The sequence below is a fragment of the Pteropus vampyrus genome, unplaced genomic scaffold, assembly GCF_000151845.1.
Source record: "Pteropus vampyrus isolate Shadow unplaced genomic scaffold, Pvam_2.0 Scaffold241, whole genome shotgun sequence".
Lineage (NCBI taxonomy): Eukaryota > Metazoa > Chordata > Mammalia > Chiroptera > Pteropodidae > Pteropus > Pteropus vampyrus.
The window spans coordinates 939,856-956,555 of record NW_011889022.1 but is presented as its reverse complement, the minus strand read 5'-3'; the positions used below and the strand labels follow the sequence as shown (position 1 = coordinate 956,555).

Genomic DNA, 16,700 nt, shown 5'->3' with positions numbered 1-16,700 from the left:
TGGCGAAGCTCTTCCGCGACAGCATCTCGGACTTGGAGCGCTGCTGGCTGCGGGACAAGGGACACGGGTCAGGCGGCGGCGCGGCTGCGAGGGGCCGGAGACCTAGCCGGAGACCTGGCCGGAGACCTGGCCAGAGACCTGGCCGGAGCGGGCGCGGCGCTGCGCTCGTCGCTTGTCCCGGTAGCGTTGCCCACAGGGAAGGGAAGGCTACGTGCCCTCGTGGGTTTGTGCTAAGGGTCCAAATGCGGTTGTGAGGATAACAACACTTGGTGATCCCTAGGGACCTGAATATGCGTGGCGCCTTCTGATCGTTCTGTGACTTGCGGTTGACAGCCGCGTGTCACTGCTCACACCCTGGAACCGCCCCCCGCCCCCACTCAGGGGACTTGCAGTCCCCACGGCTGTGGCCCCAGCCCGCCCCCAGGGGAGGCTGGGTGGGCTCCTGCCAGGACTGACTGCCACTCTCCTTGGGCAGCGGGCTGTCGCCTTCGGCATCCTCCCTTTCACACGATGACTGATCAAAAGTGACAGAGATGACGGGCGGGATATTTTAGAGGCTACAGGATAAAATACGTGCGAAAGGCAGGGAAATGCTACAAAGTTCACTCAGGGGTCTAGAGTCCCCGTCCCGGAGGGCCTCGCTGATGACTTCTGCATGCGGCGTCACGGTAAATGTGGGAAGGGATGTCCAGTAGCCATAGGAAGAGGGACGGGACGTGGCAGGGGAATGGCAGAGAGACGCAGCACGGTGAGCACAGCCTCAGGTCCGCCCTGCCTCCCGCCCCCGGCCCCCCGCCCAGCACCAGAAGGCGCTGCCACCTTCACCTGTGCCGGAGGCTCTCGCGGTCCTCTCTGTTATACTCCAGGGCCGAGGGCCCCCGGCTCGGCCCACTGCTGCCTCCCATGACACCCGACCAGTAGTCAGCGTTGCTCTCCAAGTCCCCGGACACAGGGAACTGATGGCTTCGCATCTGGTGGTGAGACTGGCGGAAGCTGCCGCCCTCCTCGTGCAGGGAGCTCAGTTCTGAGACGGTGGTGTTATCTGCGGGGACAAAACCAGGCCCGACAGAGCTTTCTACATGTTCGACGGCGTGAGGACTCTGGCGATGGTGAGAGCCCTGGCCCGGCGCCTCTAGGAAGCCCCGCCTGAGGGCCCCGGTTGTGTGTGTGTGTGTGTGTGCGCGTGCGCGCGCGCGTGCGCGCTTTGCTCAGCGGGGACCGGCCCTGGCTAGAAGCGCACTCGCCTACAGAAGGTGGCAGGCGTCCCGGACCTCGGCCTCTCAGAGGCTGTCTCCTCGTACATCACCGTCCCTGTTCAGATGTCGCTCTTGTGTAATTCTGAGATGAGCTGTGACGGTTAAGCCAAAAGGGGCAAAAAGGAGAGAAGCCGCAGATACAGGCTCTCCCCACTACTGGCAGGTCCCCGGAGGGGGCCATCAGTGCCACCCCACGCTGCAGAGGCATCCCGGCCTGTCTCCGCAGCACGGCGTCCACGGGGCCGGGGGCATGTGCACACCCAGCGTTCATCCATCACCCCCCTTCTGGAAGCTCATCTAGGAACCGGGACTGTCCTCCTCGAATGGCACCAAGTCCACTTCCAGGGCCCAGGAAGACCTCTTCCTCTTCCCAAAGAGCATCCCGGTGTATGTGGCCATGGTAACCAGGAAGCGGTTTGGAGCGGTGGGGAGAATATGGGACTGCCTGTGCGTGCGGCCTGCGGGCCTCCACCGCGGTACTCCCCCAGCCCCATGATGTCAATGGGGGCCCTGGTCGCACCTAGCTCATTCCCTGAGGTGGTCTGGCTAGCTTTCTGCAAAAGCACTGTGAACAAGGACCAGAATTACAATCTGGAAAGAGGAAAAAAAACCCCTATTTATTTATAGAACTTTGAGATGGAATGGATTGAATTTCATTTTACTTTAAAGAATAAATCTAGCGAATTTATTTGTAACGTAACTCAAGCCATTCGTTTTCTAAAATCCTTTGTTTCGAATTTCAAAACATTATCAAAATCAGCATTTACAACGTGTAAGGTCTGGCTTTGGGGTGAGAGGTGAGCCAAGCTGGTATGTGGGAGGCGCACGTGTGGGCCCGGGGTCCCCTCCACTTCTTCCTCGGAGGGCAAGAGCATTCTTCCCGGTGGGAGGTCCCCCCTGCCCCCCACGGCATGAGCACAGCCTCCTGTCCCTTCTTATCAGGACACAGCGCTGACCAGGAATGCCATTCAGTTTGGCCATGCAATCACTTGGTTTTGAGTTATAATTTAATTTTAAAACCTTTCTTCCTCCTAAGGAGAAGGGACTAGTTAGCGCCTATTTTAGCTCAGCTACTCTTGATTAGTATAATCCAGAACCTTCCTTTTTTGGTGATCCAGTGAATTCCAATCTCCTGGGGACTATACGGAAGAGAACTGTGAAGTGCGTCACGTGCGACTGTTGTCACTAGTCCAGTGTGACTGCCGAAAATCCCAGCTTTGGCTCAGAACTTTCCTTAAACTTCGGAGAACAATGCGGATTTGTCATTCCCCCAGATAGTGAGGGCCGTCTCTGCTCCCCCGTTCACACGATGGGCTGTCCACGCTGTCTGCTCCTCTGAAATTTCTGCCACATATAACGTGAGCATCAACCTCCCCTGCTTCGAAGACGCCTGACACTGTAACTCCAGGACAGGACGGTACAGGACAGGGCAGGCAAACCTGGGCTGTAAGGGGCCACGCAGGAAGAGTTTCAGGCTTTGCAAGCCATGCTGTAGTGACTGTCCGACTGTCAGCGTAGCATGGGAGGAGTCACAGACAACACATACTTGGATTGGCGTGGCTGTGCTCTAGTGACATCTGCGTCCCTGCACGGGGATTCCAGACTACAAGCTCAGTCTCGAGGGGCAAGGCGAGGGCGGGCCACACTGGCGAGCCGGCTCACGGGCCTGGCTCGGTCCTCACAGACTCTGTCACTCCCGTGCTGCGACCTGAAGCCGTGAGACCCACACGCCCATGACGAGGTCTTCAAGACTGTCCCGCGTCCATGGTCCACCCCAGGGCTTGCTTTGCTCTTCGGCAAGAGACCCTCTCCGGGTCACGTGAACTACGTTCCCGCTTCATCTCCGTGCCGTTGCTGTGATGTCCGCCAGCAGGCTCCAGGAGATCCGGGTTCCAGTTCCGGCGTTGGCACCGAGTCTGGGCTCTGGCAACTTCCCTGTCCTCTGGGAAATGAGGGGCGGGGCCTCGGCGACCTCAGTCTCTCCCAGATCCAGCACACGACGGTCCTAAGAGCTGGAGGCTGTGGTCTCGGAGCAGAAACTGCCCCGCAGCCACAGAGCCATCCACGGTTTGCCCCAAACTCTCTTGTGTGAAGAGCCCAGCACAGGAGTCAGGAGCGGGGTCCTCGTCTGAGTCTGTCACTTCGACCCTCTGGCCTCTGTGTTCTCAGCTTATACTGCAGAGGTTGACGCAGGCCACCTCCCAGTCCCCTTGGACGCTCAGATCCCACTGCCTCGTGACCGGCCAGCCCCGAGAGGCCACCTCGATCCAGGTGGACAGGCGACGTCACCTAACCCAGGACCCCTCCTCTATGTTTAAGCTCAGTTTTTACCTTTTTCTCCGAGCTGTGAGAGTCACAGATTCGCTCCACAGGCCCCTTCTCCTTCGTCGCCTACTGTCTCCGTCTCTGTCCCCTTCCAGAGATCCACGGCAACACCGTGACAACTAGCTCGTCAAGTGCACTGACATCTGCATTCCTCACATTCCAATCTGGAGCCCGTCTTTTTATAGTCGCTGCGGTGGGAGGATGATGCGGTGGATGCAGCCCAGACAGGATGGATTTAGAACTGCAAACTGGGGGACTCTGCTGGCCTTCGTCTGAGTCTGGGACGGCTTCCCCAGCGAGTCCATCGCATCTCTCGCTGGTGCCAGGGCGAGGGTCAGAGAGAGAAATGCGGTGAGCTCGCGCCCACGCCCGCGGCACCCTCTGCTAGCGAGCCCGTCCACGTGGGACCTGCCCCGTGCTGCCTCTCCCAAGGGATGGTCATTTAGAATGCGTCCCAAAGAGTCAGCTGCAAAGTCTCCGAGGGCTGTGCGGCCCTGCCATCTTACAGACTCGGTAATCGAAAAGTTCTCTTGACAAGTGGGGCGGCCTCTCTGCTGGCACCCTTTCTCTGCTGCTGGGCTTCTCAGAGGGATGGAGGCTTCTTTCTTTCTTTCTTTCTTTCTTTTTTTATGAGATTCAACTGGCAGATTTGTTCTTCCGCTTTCACGGAGGTCTCCACGCAGCAAGTCGCCAGCTGCACCGTCGTTCAATGCTAGGGACTTTCACGTCGGAAAACACTGATACCTGAACTTCCACGTTAAGTATATTTTCCAGGGGGTAGTGAGGAAAGACCGTTTTAATAAAACATCCCCAAACCCAGGATCGCACAGCCCCAGCGACGCCGACCACCGTGGAGAGCCCCGCCATAAACGAGGTCCATGATTGCTCTGCTCGTCACGGCTGAAGTCCCTTTTCCCGCCCCTCTGCATGCTGGAAACTACGTCCTTCCTTCTACCCCTGCTGGTTCTGACCCTGAAAGCCAAGGGCTGCCCAAGTTTGGTCACCCCCAAGCTATGAACTTGAGCTATGAACTCCCGCGCGATGCACAGATCACATAGAACCAACAGATAGATGCTCACATCTGCCTCTCATTCTCCTGGCCGGGTCGAACTGAGCCAGCTCCTTCTCGACATAGTACAGGACCTTCATGGAGTCTCTCTCTTTGTCAGCTTGGATCCGGTAACCTTTGCGAACTGTCGAAAGAAGGACAAGGTGGTGAGCCGAAAGCATTAGCAGACGGAGGCCTCCGTCCATTTTACCAGGCGGCAAACATGGTTCCCACTTATGACAGCTGTTGTTGAAATCGCCCGGAAACAGCCATCTATGTTTATACATGTGGAACCAACCACGCCTCTATCTGATGGTGCCGCTCGAAAGGAGGACCCGGCGGGCCAACAACAGGGTCCTGTTACAGTGTATTTTTAGCCATTTTTAACCTCTGCTTCCCATCTCCCCACCGCCTACGGCCCCCCTTCAAGCTCATCCTCTCGAAGCTCAGGGGAGTATATTCACACTGGAGAAAAAGCCACCTTCTAGACCGAGGATCATTCTGCAGCCCGAGGATCACACCTTCCCTTGGTGGGAGCACATGTGACTTTAAAACAGACACCTGAACGTCAGGGACCTTGACGAAGGTGGCCTGAAAGCCTCTGGTTGCCTGGGAGATGGTGCACAGACGCCGTCACTGAGTGGTGCCTGAGGGCTCACGTCAGATGATGGGCTGTCTGTGCATCAGTGCGAAATAAGACGCAAAATACCCAGACTATGCATTACGGCCTCGTTTTCTTCCTTCACCATTTTCCTTTGAGGAAAAGGAAAGGAAATGCCGTGTTGTAGACACTAGTAGTTCAACCTGCTGCTGTGCGGTCACAAGCAGGTGTTATTTTCAGGGCTTGATAAAAAACAGAACTGAAGCACAAGGGACGGTACCGTCTCCTACATTCCCATCACTCGCATCGTCAGGGACAGGGGGGGTTTACGCCCCGCGTCACCTAAGTATCGGTGTGGTCCAGTGCCGGCTCCAAGGGGAGGTCTGATGGTCACAGATAAGACAAAGCGGAAAGAGGAGAGAAGGGAGGGAGCGAGTGGGCAGGGGCAGCACAGTAATGGCAACGGACGACATTTATCGGGCGCTGAAAATGTGCGAGGCACTGTGCTAAGTGCATTACGCGGCCAGTTGTCCTCACGGTCACTAAAGGTGGTGCTTCGAGCCACATTTTACACTTGAGCAGACTTTGGCTCGGAGGGTGTCAGAACTTGCTCAGGGACACCCCAAGGGACCACAAGCCTAAGCTCGCCGGGCATCTTGCAGTCTGGGGGCACAGGTAGGACGGACAGACAGATGAGGGGGACCAGAGGGACAGTCTGCAGGTGGCCATGGTGCTGCTGTCTCAGGCACAGTCCTTGCTTCAGTCCCTTCAGGACTTCTCAGTGGGGTGGCGATGGACGGATGAAAGCCACCCGGCCCCAGCGCTCTGTCCCCACAGTGGGGCCGAGAACACAGAGAAGCTACACGGCTACACCTGCCTCCCCGGTCACGTCGCCTGTGTCATCCTAGCTGCGGACACAGCCCACCCCCCCCCAAGCAAGCTATGGATGTGCAAGATTAAAATCCAGTATTCCGCAGGACCCTAATCGGCCCTGGCCCCGAAGGCTGGGGGTACGCCCACCGGCCACGTGCAGGCACCCCGGTTGTCTAAGATGGGAGCACACCAGGCAGTCCGCAGTCAGCTCACATTGCAGAGCACCTAAAAAACGTTCGCGAGTCTCAGAGCATGCTTGTTAGTGACCGCTCCTCCCAGGGGTTAAGTCCCTAACCCTCTGCAGAAGCAGCTGGTAGCAGAAACGAGTCTGTCAAGCTACACACACTCCCGCCTCTGCAGCGGCATTCAGAGAGGAGTACAGACAGTTCAGTTAAAACGCAGTTTACCCCACGGAGCTGCTGTGTCTGCTCTGCGGCTGGGAAGTGGGGAACTGGGCTTCCCATAGGTGCGCCCCCAGGTTGTCGCAGGACCGCAGATGGACGGCAACCGCTCTAGGATTCTGTTTTCCCATCTGTAAAATGCCGCCGATACTTCCCACCCTTTAAATAATCTCTTAAAGACAGACAGACAGTGGAGAGCAAATCAGGGGAGACCTCTGAGTTCTTTGTAACTACTGGGGCGGCGTGAATGTCCCGTCATCTAAAAGGCTTTCTTGGATTCTCGTAGCCGGAGAAGTGCTGTCTCTTCTCTTTCTGTCTCGATCCTAACGTATAGATCGTTGAGTCTGAACTTTTACTACGGCCCTCAATATCTTCCAGTCTGTTTCCAGTTACTCGTATAAATGTGTGATCTTCCCAAAGACTCTTGAGGGACGGGAATCCTTGTTGCTCTGGTGAAAAACCCAAGACCATGCTTTACGCATAGTAGGTGCCTAGTAAGTGTTGAGCTGAATCGCTGCCGGCCTGGGGGGAGGGGGGTTAAGTATTTCTTTGGAAAGAGACGTTCAGTAGAGTCTCCCTCTCTAGACTATGCACTTCCTGAGGACGAAGACCAGTTCTCTCTGTTCATCTCTGCACCCCAGCATGTAGCACAGAGCCCGGCACATTGCAGACGCTCAAAACATGCATTTGTATGAGTGAGTGAATGAGTGAATGAGTAAATGAATGAAAAGGAAATCAGGAACAGAAATTATATTACAAGGGATTACCTCCCGCGCGATGCACAGATCACATAGAACCAACAGATGCTCACATCTGCCTCTCATTCTCCTGGCCGGGTCGAACTGAGCCAGCTCCTTCTCGACATAGTACAGGACCTTCATGGAGTCTCTCTCTTTATCAGCTTGGATCCGGTAACCTTTGCGAACTGTCGAAAGAAGGACAAGGTGGTGAGCCGAAAGCATTAGCAGACGGAGGCCTCCGTCCATTTTACCAGGCGGCAAACATGGTTCCCACTTATGACAGCTGTTGTTGAAATCGCCCGGAAACAGCCATCTATGTTTATACATGTGGAACCAACCACGCCTCTATCTGATGGTGCCGCTCGAAAGGAGGACCCGGCGGGCCAACAACAGGGTCCTGTTACAGTGTATTTTTAACCTCTGCTTCCCATCTCCCCACCGCCTATGGCCCCCCTTCAAGCTCATCCTCTCGAAGCTCAGGGGAGTATATTCACACTGGAGAAAAAGCCACCTTCTAGACCGAGGATCATTCTGCAGCCCGAGGATCACACCTTCCCTTGGTGGGAGCACATGTGACTTTAAAACAGACACCTGAACGTCAGGGACCTTGACGAAGGTGGCCTGAAAGCCTCTGGTTGCCTGGGAGATGGTGCACAGACGCCGTCACTGAGTGGTGCCTGAGGGCTCACGTCAGATGATGGGCTGTCTGTGCATCAGTGCGAAATAAGACGCAAAATACCCAGACTATGCATTACGGCCTCGTTTTCTTCCTTCACCATTTTCCTTTGAGGAAAAGGAAAGGAAATGCCGTGTTGTAGACACTAGTAGTTCAACCTGCTGCTGTGCGGTCACAAGCAGGTGTTATTTTCAGGGCTTGATAAAAAACAGAACTGAAGCACAAGGGACGGTACCGTCTCCTACATTCCCATCACTCGCATCGTCAGGGACAGGGGGGGTTTACGCCCCGCGTCACCTAAGTATCGGTGTGGTCCAGTGCCGGCTCCAAGGGGAGGTCTGATGGTCACAGATAAGACAAAGCGGAAAGAGGAGAGAAGGGAGGGAGCGAGTGGGCAGGGGCAGCACAGTAATGGCAACGGACGACATTTATCGGGCGCTGAAAATGTGCGAGGCACTGTGCTAAGTGCATTACGCGGCCAGTTGTCCTCACGGTCACTAAAGGTGGTGCTTCGAGCCACATTTTACACTTGAGCAGACTTTGGCTCGGAGGGTGTCAGAACTTGCTCAGGGACACCCCAAGGGACCACAAGCCTAAGCTCGCCGGGCATCTTGCAGTCTGGGGGCACAGGTAGGACGGACAGACAGATGAGGGGGACCAGAGGGACAGTCTGCAGGTGGCCATGGTGCTGCTGTCTCAGGCACAGTCCTTGCTTCAGTCCCTTCAGGACTTCTCAGTGGGGTGGCGATGGACGGATGAAAGCCACCCGGCCCCAGCGCTCTGTCCCCACAGTGGGGCCGAGAACACAGAGAAGCTACACGGCTACACCTGCCTCCCCGGTCACGTCGCCTGTGTCATCCTAGCTGCGGACACAGCCCACCCCCCCCCAAGCAAGCTATGGATGTGCAAGATTAAAATCCAGTATTCCGCAGGACCCTAATCGGCCCTGGCCCCGAAGGCTGGGGGTACGCCCACCGGCCACGTGCAGGCACCCCGGTTGTCTAAGATGGGAGCACACCAGGCAGTCCGCAGTCAGCTCACATTGCAGAGCACCTAAAAAACGTTCGCGAGTCTCAGAGCATGCTTGTTAGTGACCGCTCCTCCCAGGGGTTAAGTCCCTAACCCTCTGCAGAAGCAGCTGGTAGCAGAAACGAGTCTGTCAAGCTACACACACTCCCGCCTCTGCAGCGGCATTCAGAGAGGAGTACAGACAGACAGTTCAGTTAAAACGCAGTTTACCCCACGGAGCTGCTGTGTCTGCTCTGCGGCTGGGAAGTGGGGAACTGGGCTTCCCATAGGTGCGCCCCCAGGTTGTCGCAGGACCGCAGATGGACGGCAACCGCTCTAGGATTCTGTTTTCCCATCTGTAAAATGCCGCCGATACTTCCCACCCTTTAAATAATCTCTTAAAGACAGACGGACAGTGGAGAGCAAATCAGGGGAGACCTCTGAGTTCTTTGTAACTACTGGGGCGGCGTGAATGTCCCGTCATCTAAAAGGCTTTCTTGGATTCTCGTAGCCGGAGAAGTGCTGTCTCTTCTCTTTCTGTCTCGCTCCTAACGTATAGATCGTTGAGTCTGAACTTTTACTACGGCCCTCAATATCTTCCAGTCTGTTTCCAGTTACTCGTATAAATGTGTGATCTTCCCAAAGACTCTTGAGGGACGGGAATCCTTGTTGCTCTGGTGAAAAACCCAAGACCATGCTTTACGCATAGTAGGTGCCTAGTAAGTGTTGAGCTGAATCGCTGCTGGCCTGGGGGGAGGGGGGTTAAGTATTTCTTTGGAAAGAGATGTTCAGTAGAGTCTCCCTCTCTAGACTATGCACTTCCTGAGGACGAAGACCAGTTCTCTCTGTTCATCTCTGCACCCCAGCACGTAGCACAGAGCCCGGCACATTGCAGACGCTCAAAACATGCGTTTGTATGAGTGAGTGAATGAGTGAATGAGTGAATGAATGAATGAAAAGGAAATCAGGAACAGAAATTATATTACAAGGGATTACAAAGTAAGGCAGAAGAGGCCATGTGGGTGGCTTGCTGGAGAATCCTGACCAGGAAGCAGAAGGCTTGAATGCTCCCGTGAGGGAACCATCAAGCTCTGCGTAAGTTTCGCTATTACTATTGATGAGTATTTTTTAAGTAAAGAAAACCAGCACGTTTTTAGGCTTTAGGGACGGGGCCTGCTCTACCTGCAGCCGAGGCTTTGTCTAGTTGTTCTGCATGTGTGAAGCGCTGTTATGGTGAACAGCCAGGAGGAAATACTGAGATGAGGGGGTGGGCGCTGCTGTACGGAACAGCATCAGCGTGCCAAGCTGTCCCTTGGTGGCGAGAGATGACCGCCCCCACGAACAGCAGCTGGAAACCTCTCGGTTAATTGCAACTGAAGCTTAGATTGTGTTCTGTGTCATTATAACAAATCTTGCTCCTCGTTATGAGACAGATTTCATTACGTATGCATAGGTTATGTCCTGAAAAGTTACAGTAACTATGGAAAGCCTCAGTCGAAGATGGTACTGTTGTTGCCTTTCGCTGCGGGCATCATAAAGAGACTCCACTGTGCCAGATGCTTTCGACTTTGGCTTCTCGTTCACACCAGCCCATGACTTGAGAAATCTAAGTCCCTGTCATTTGGCAGAGAGGACAGAGGGGAAGCACTGATCTCTAGACTTCGGCGGCATCGTCCGTTTGGTTCCAGTAGCTAAAAAGCTAGGCCAGTCTCCCTTGAAAAGCTGTCAGGGCTTTCTTAATCGTAAGCTCTAAGTGTGATCGTGTGGGACACTACTAATTCTCTCATCCTGGCAGGATCCGGCCGGGTCCCCTACGTGCTCAGGAGCGTATAAAACACCAGAAAACCCTTGTCGGTCCCTCCAAGCAGATGGGACTTTCCCTTCTCCGAGCCTGCATCAGAGAACAGCCTCATCAAATCCCGCTTTGCCATTTCTTACTCATTTTATATCTCTGTTCACAAGCCCCCAGCCAACCACTCTGCTAGACCATAAATGCCTTGAGGGAAAATTAATAAGCATTCATTAAATTTCTCTTGATTTGAAATTAAACAGAATGGTGTCTGGTTGATTTTTAGCTGTGATTTGTCTGAAGATCAGAGAGCTCTGATGTGTGGTGATATTTTAATGAGAAATGCCTTAGACCGTTGGCCAAAGTCCAGCAATTTTTAGAAAATGACTCTTTCCCCGTCAGTGACATTTTGGTTTAGAGTGGATGGGTGGTTCGTTTCTCTTTTCAAGTCCAGTCTAGTCCAGGTCCTTTGGTGGGTATGAGTCTTCAAATGTCTTCTCTTCTAATGTATTAGCCGGGCACACTTTGGTTTTACTGGAGAGAGAATATCAGGATATTCGTTTTGATGGCAGACTATAATTTAAAACAAATTCTCATCGTTAAAAGATTTGAGCTAATACTTTTGACTTGTTAAGGCTTGACTATTGTTTCAGTTAATTTCCCCTGTATGGCCAAATGCAACTTATAAAACTTGCAAAAGATGTCTCTATGGTAGATGCCCATGAATATAGGCTTGTTCTCCACGTCCTCGCTTAATGAGCTAAGTAAGGCTGTTTATGGATGATGGGACAGCTGCCAGATTCCGCCCCCAGGGTGACGGCAGCTCAGCTGTGGGAGAGGTGACGCTTAAAATCTGCATGTTCTCTGTATGCACACAGTAGGCATATATAGAGACACGCATCCTTATTAGTTTTGAAAAGGATGTTTCAAAACACTACTTGCCTACTCAATTCTTTTGCGAGGAAAATGAGTGGAGGCCAGGTAGATGTGAAAATAAAACGGATCGGAGCAAGGGAAGAGTAGCTGTGCAGAGAGCAGGTAGGAGACGATGCCATCGGTCTGGGTAGGAGGTGATGGCAGCAGGGGCCGGGGTGGCTGCAGTAGAGACGGAGGAACGTAAACCGATTCAAGGTTATTTTGAGCTACAACCCGCAGGAATCGGCGAGCAATTGCACGAGCGGAGTGAGGGCGAGAAAGCGCGGAGGGCGCAGTCCTGGCTTCCGGTCTGGGCTGGTAGGTGGACGGTGGTGCCAGCCACCGGAATAGGAAATGTACCAGTTGGTTTGACGTCAGCCAACAGCAGATTGGGTCACCTTCCCAGAGGTCAAGGTTGAGGTGCCGGCAGGACGTCCCCGTGGAGATGTCCAGAGGCAGCTGCACACGTGGGTGTGGGGAGCGGAGGGGAGGTCAGAGGCACCAGCACAGAGCTGATGGCTGCGGCCTGGGAGCAGGTGCTATCTCCCAGGGGGAGGATGCGGGACGCGGCGGGAGCAGCCAGTGGGTAGCAAAAGGGGCAGAGAAACGACCAAGGGCAGAGTGGGGGAAGGCAAAGCAAGACGAGCATGTCGGGGTGGCAGGAGCTTTGAGAAGTCAAGGGGGGCGAGGACCGCGAGGAAGCCGTCGGACGGAGCGCGCAGTGAGGCCGCTCGGCCAGAGCAGCGGCAAGAGGACGCGGAGACGTGAGACATTCAAAGCTCTTTCCAGGCGTTTGGCCGGGAAGAGGCGAACAGGGGGACGGAAGCAACGCCAGGATGACCGGGGTTCTGCACGTGGCCGTCGCATCTGACGGGAGAGGTCTGAGCAGGGTTTGAAAGCTGAGAGGAAGAGGCACGAAGAGGAATGGCTGGACACATGGGCGTTCAGGGAAGGGGGGACCTTGGTGGAGCTGTAGGGGCCGGATCCAGAGCTGGGGAGCAGGGGGCCGTCTCGAGGTCTCAACCAGCTGCCGTGAAGAGGAGGAGAAGGAATCGGGGTGCCTCTTGTCTCTCTCTCCCATTTGGTGACCAGCCGGCTGGGTTCTGTGTACACAGCTCATCGAAGGTGCCTTTGCAGCTCCCCAGAGTGTTCGCGGGTGTGATATACAGACGCCATCTGAGAAATTACCGTCGCTGGGTGATTGCCCCAAGACGAGTGTGTCGGGGTGGCAGGAGCTTTGAGAAGTCAAGGGAGGCGAGGACCGCGAGGAAGCCGTCGGACGTCGCGCGCAGTGGCATGCCACGATGAAGCAGCCTCAACGTGCACCACGGCAAATCGGCATTTAACGCTCCCAACACGCCCTGACGAGTACTCTGCGTGGAGTGGGGGCTGCGGCCAGACGTCATCACTGATCCTGGCCGTTAAGGTGACGGGTACCGAAAGGCGCCCGGTGGGGTCACGAGGAGCCGCCTCCCGACTCGGCCGGGCCAGCCGCACTGGCATCGGTTGTATTCCTTCCCCTTTTCCTTCTGACAGAACCCCGATTTCGTTCATTCCAAGGTGACTAGATGTTTTGGCCTAAGAGATGGGTCTTGATTCGTCCAAGCCAATGTGGCTCAGGGGTGGGCAGGGGACACAATTCCTGCCACTCAGACAGCCAGGAGAAGTCTGCCGGACGGAGGCGGGGCTTGGGGAAAAGCTTCCCCACGCCCGGGGAAAGCAGCACAGGAAGAAGCATGTCTTTTTCTGTCTCCGAAAGCAGGAACACCTGGAATGAGGGCAGTCGGCGTGGGATCGTGACACGGGATTTGCTCGGGATGACAGAGGACGATGGAGAGGACGAGGACCCTCGGTGATGCCACCTGAGCTGTTCCGTTGGCCGACCCCAGAGCCACCTAACCTTGGGATTTCTCGCTCTGTGCGATAATGAATTTTCCTATTCGTCAAGCCGCTTCTAACCACAGTCGGTCCCTGCGGCAGAACTGGAGCAGGCAGGGCCTGGACAGTGGTTGACAACAGGAGAGGACGTGTTTGCCACTCTGGGATTGTGAGTCATTTTGTTATGAGACTCACTAAATGAAAAGCAGAGGGGAAGGTTTCTGAAGGGAAGGAGGGAGAAAGACTGGAAAACGGAAGCTGCGAAGTGTGAGGCAGGCCCCACGGGCGTCCCTCCCGCCCACTCCATCCTTTGGGGGGACGGACTGTGTTGTCTTCATCGCCCTAAGTCCCTGTGTCTCTTTGATCATTAATCTCTGCTTCTCAGTCTGTGACTCATTCCTGGTCTCAGACGTCAGAATTCGACTAATAGTTCCGGGGAAAGAACACAAATCCCAGTCACTCGCTGAGCAGATCCACGCCCGCGGATGAGCACCGACCGTCAGGTGGCCCAGGTCCCCGTCCCCGCCAAAGGCAGACCAGACCCTCTAGGGGAGAAAGGTCTGTCTCGCCAGCACTACTGGCTCATCCCCCATGCAGGGGTTTAAAGTCACCTCCTGAGACCACACACATACAATTCTAACCTCACTATGTGACACTTTCAAACGCCTCCAGGAAAGCGACACTTTAACACACTTGCACCCCGGTTACAAACTCATCACACCCTAAATGGGGCCGATCTCATCCAAATAAGCTCTCCTTCCCAGTGGCTTCGCTTCCGTCTGTGCCACACACCGCTGGACGACCTGGGTACACCCCGAGGCCCCCTGTCCCCTCCAGTCTTATCACTCCCTCTGTCAGAGCCTCTCGCTGGTCACCGGCTCACGTCGACGCCAGGGTCTCCATGCAGACACTCACCATCCAACCTGGACAACTTCGGTCATATTTCAGCTCAAGTGTCTGACTCCACTCTCTCCAACTAGCCACTCACCTTGTCAGCATGTCACCTCTCCACTCGGGACTCTGCCTGCAGTGGCTTTCACTGGCTGTGGCACTGAGCCCCAGACCTCCTGGGGAGCAGTTCGAGGCTCCACCATATTAGGGGATCAGACAAGCTGACACCATCAGACACACGCACCGTGTTCTCCCAGCTCTGGCTCACACCCTGCTGCCTTCCTGGGGGTGCTCGGCACCCCCCACTCTGCTTTCCTGATCCTCTCATTCCTCAAGGCCCAGCTCAAATCTCGCCTCTTTTCTGAAGACTTGGTAAGCACCCCAGCACCTTCGAACCCCCGTGCCATACTCTCCGGCATCTAACTGTCCTGATGCGGTCCGGCCCCTCTCCCTGGCTGGCCCACACTGCCCGTGACACAAGCCACGGCCCACACTTCTCAGTGCGCCTGGAGTACCGGTCACAGCCCCGAGCGCCCGGGAGGGATGAGAAAGCGATTTATTCACTGAATGATCGACTTTCAAGGGGCACCTCGCCTCTTTTTCGTATCGTTTTAGTTATCGAGGAGCCGGGGAAGAAAGTGTGGGCAGCTAGTTCTGTGCCCTTGGAAAGCCTGGCGTGCACTCCAGGGGCATCCAGCATGGCTGGAGGGATCCCATTTCTGGAGCGATTTTCCAAAGAAGCGTCACTGAGCTAATGGCCGTCATCAGCAAGGAGCCAGAGCAGGAGGTGGGGGCGAGCACGGGCGGGGCGTTCTGGGACCACATTTACCACTGTGGCTTCCTTCAGTGGAGTCACTTGGAGCCAGGGGAGGTGGAAGCGACTTGTCCATCAGCATGCTGGATGAGGGGGCTCCTCCCAGGGGAACAGAGGGGATGGAGTAGGGGCCGGGGACACCGGAGGCAGAGGGAGGGTACCCCGCCTTTGCTGCTTTCCCTGCTTCATACACTGTGGAGGGAGATGAAGAGCAAGAGAGATTACGTGGTCCCGCCCTCCACAACCCTCACGCCGACGTCGCTAAGGCTGCGCTCAGGGGGCTCCTGGATGTGGACCTGGATGTGGACCTGCATGTGCGTGTGTGTGCGTGTGTGTGTCTGTGTGCATGTGCATGTGTGTGCGCGTGCACGCGTGTGTATGTGCATGTGCGTGTGCGCGCGTGTGTGCGTGTGCATGTGCATGTGTGCGTGTGCATGCGTATGCGTGTGTGCATGAATGTGTCTATGGGAATGTGTGTGTGCATGTGCACGTGTGTCTGTGTGTGTGCGTATGTGTGTGCGCCTGCGTGCATGTGCCTGTGTGTATACATGTGCCTGTGTCCGTGTGCGCCTATGTGCGTGTGCTTGTGCGTATGTGCACGTACACATGTGCCTGTGTGCGTGCGCGTGCCTGTGTATGCATGTGCGTGTGTGTGTGTGCACGCCTGTGCGCGTGCATGTGCGCGTGTGCGCGCAGTCCTAGGCCTGAACTGCTCCCCTGGACCCCTCCCCCCACTCCCTTGGACTCCTCTAGCTCCGTCAAAAGGCAACGACATCAGGAATTACAGTGTTTAGTACCTGGCAACTGAGTAATTAGGCGGTACTGGGAGCTGTCACAGCAGTGTCTCCAGTGACAGCAGCAGCCCACGCCTAAGCACACTGTCTGGGGGCGGCCGCAGCCCTGGGGCTGCCTGGGGCTGCTTGCAGGGGAACCCTGAGCCCCTTCCGGAGAGGCGATGTGAGCAGTGGGCGGCCGTGGCCCTGCCCTGTGAGCTCAGAGCAGATGACCGGACTCCTCCCGGGAACAGCTTTATTCCCGAGGCCACTGAAGATACGTGTGGCGTCCCTCTCCTGCGACACGTGTTTGGTTTATGGCAGGGGCGCCCGGCTTAAAGCCCAGGTTGGGCTGGTCAGTAAGGCGACATTGCGAATCCCCATTGAGGACCATTTTGCCATATGAGTGAACAAACCCCATGTGTGGCTGGATGGTGCCAAAGGCTGCGGTGCGCACGCTCTGCTTACTCAGCTCTCTGCCGTGACAGGCGGGTCGGGAGGAGGTCCCCCCAGTCTGAGCTCCTGGGGAGAGGGCAAGAGCCCCACCCCGCAGCCTCGCCACCCCGAGCCTGCCCTGCCGTCAGTCGTGTTGACGAGAATCCCAAAAGCACGGGAGGCGGGTGTGGACAGAGCGCGTGGAGGGTGCATGCAGGCGAGGACACAGACACGAGGGGGCAGCGCCGGAGGCCCGGGGCTCCTGGCAGACGGGGCT

At 55.8% G+C, this 16,700-nt stretch overlaps 1 protein-coding gene across 1 annotated transcript in view; it reads right to left on the bottom strand.

Annotated features, from left to right (window-relative positions):
* The window catches only part of ILDR2 (immunoglobulin like domain containing receptor 2), a 67,595-nt gene that overhangs the window by 6,529 nt on the left and 44,366 nt on the right, over positions 1 to 16,700 (bottom strand). Inside the window, exons 5-8 of the mRNA XM_011374217.2 lie at positions 15,231 to 15,407; positions 7,316 to 7,429; positions 826 to 1,042; positions 5 to 47 (exon numbers count right to left, since the gene is read on the bottom strand). Coding sequence (XP_011372519.2) covers positions 5 to 47; positions 826 to 1,042; positions 7,316 to 7,429; positions 15,231 to 15,407 — 551 coding nt within the window. The remainder of the gene's footprint in view (positions 1 to 4; positions 48 to 825; positions 1,043 to 7,315; positions 7,430 to 15,230; positions 15,408 to 16,700) is intronic.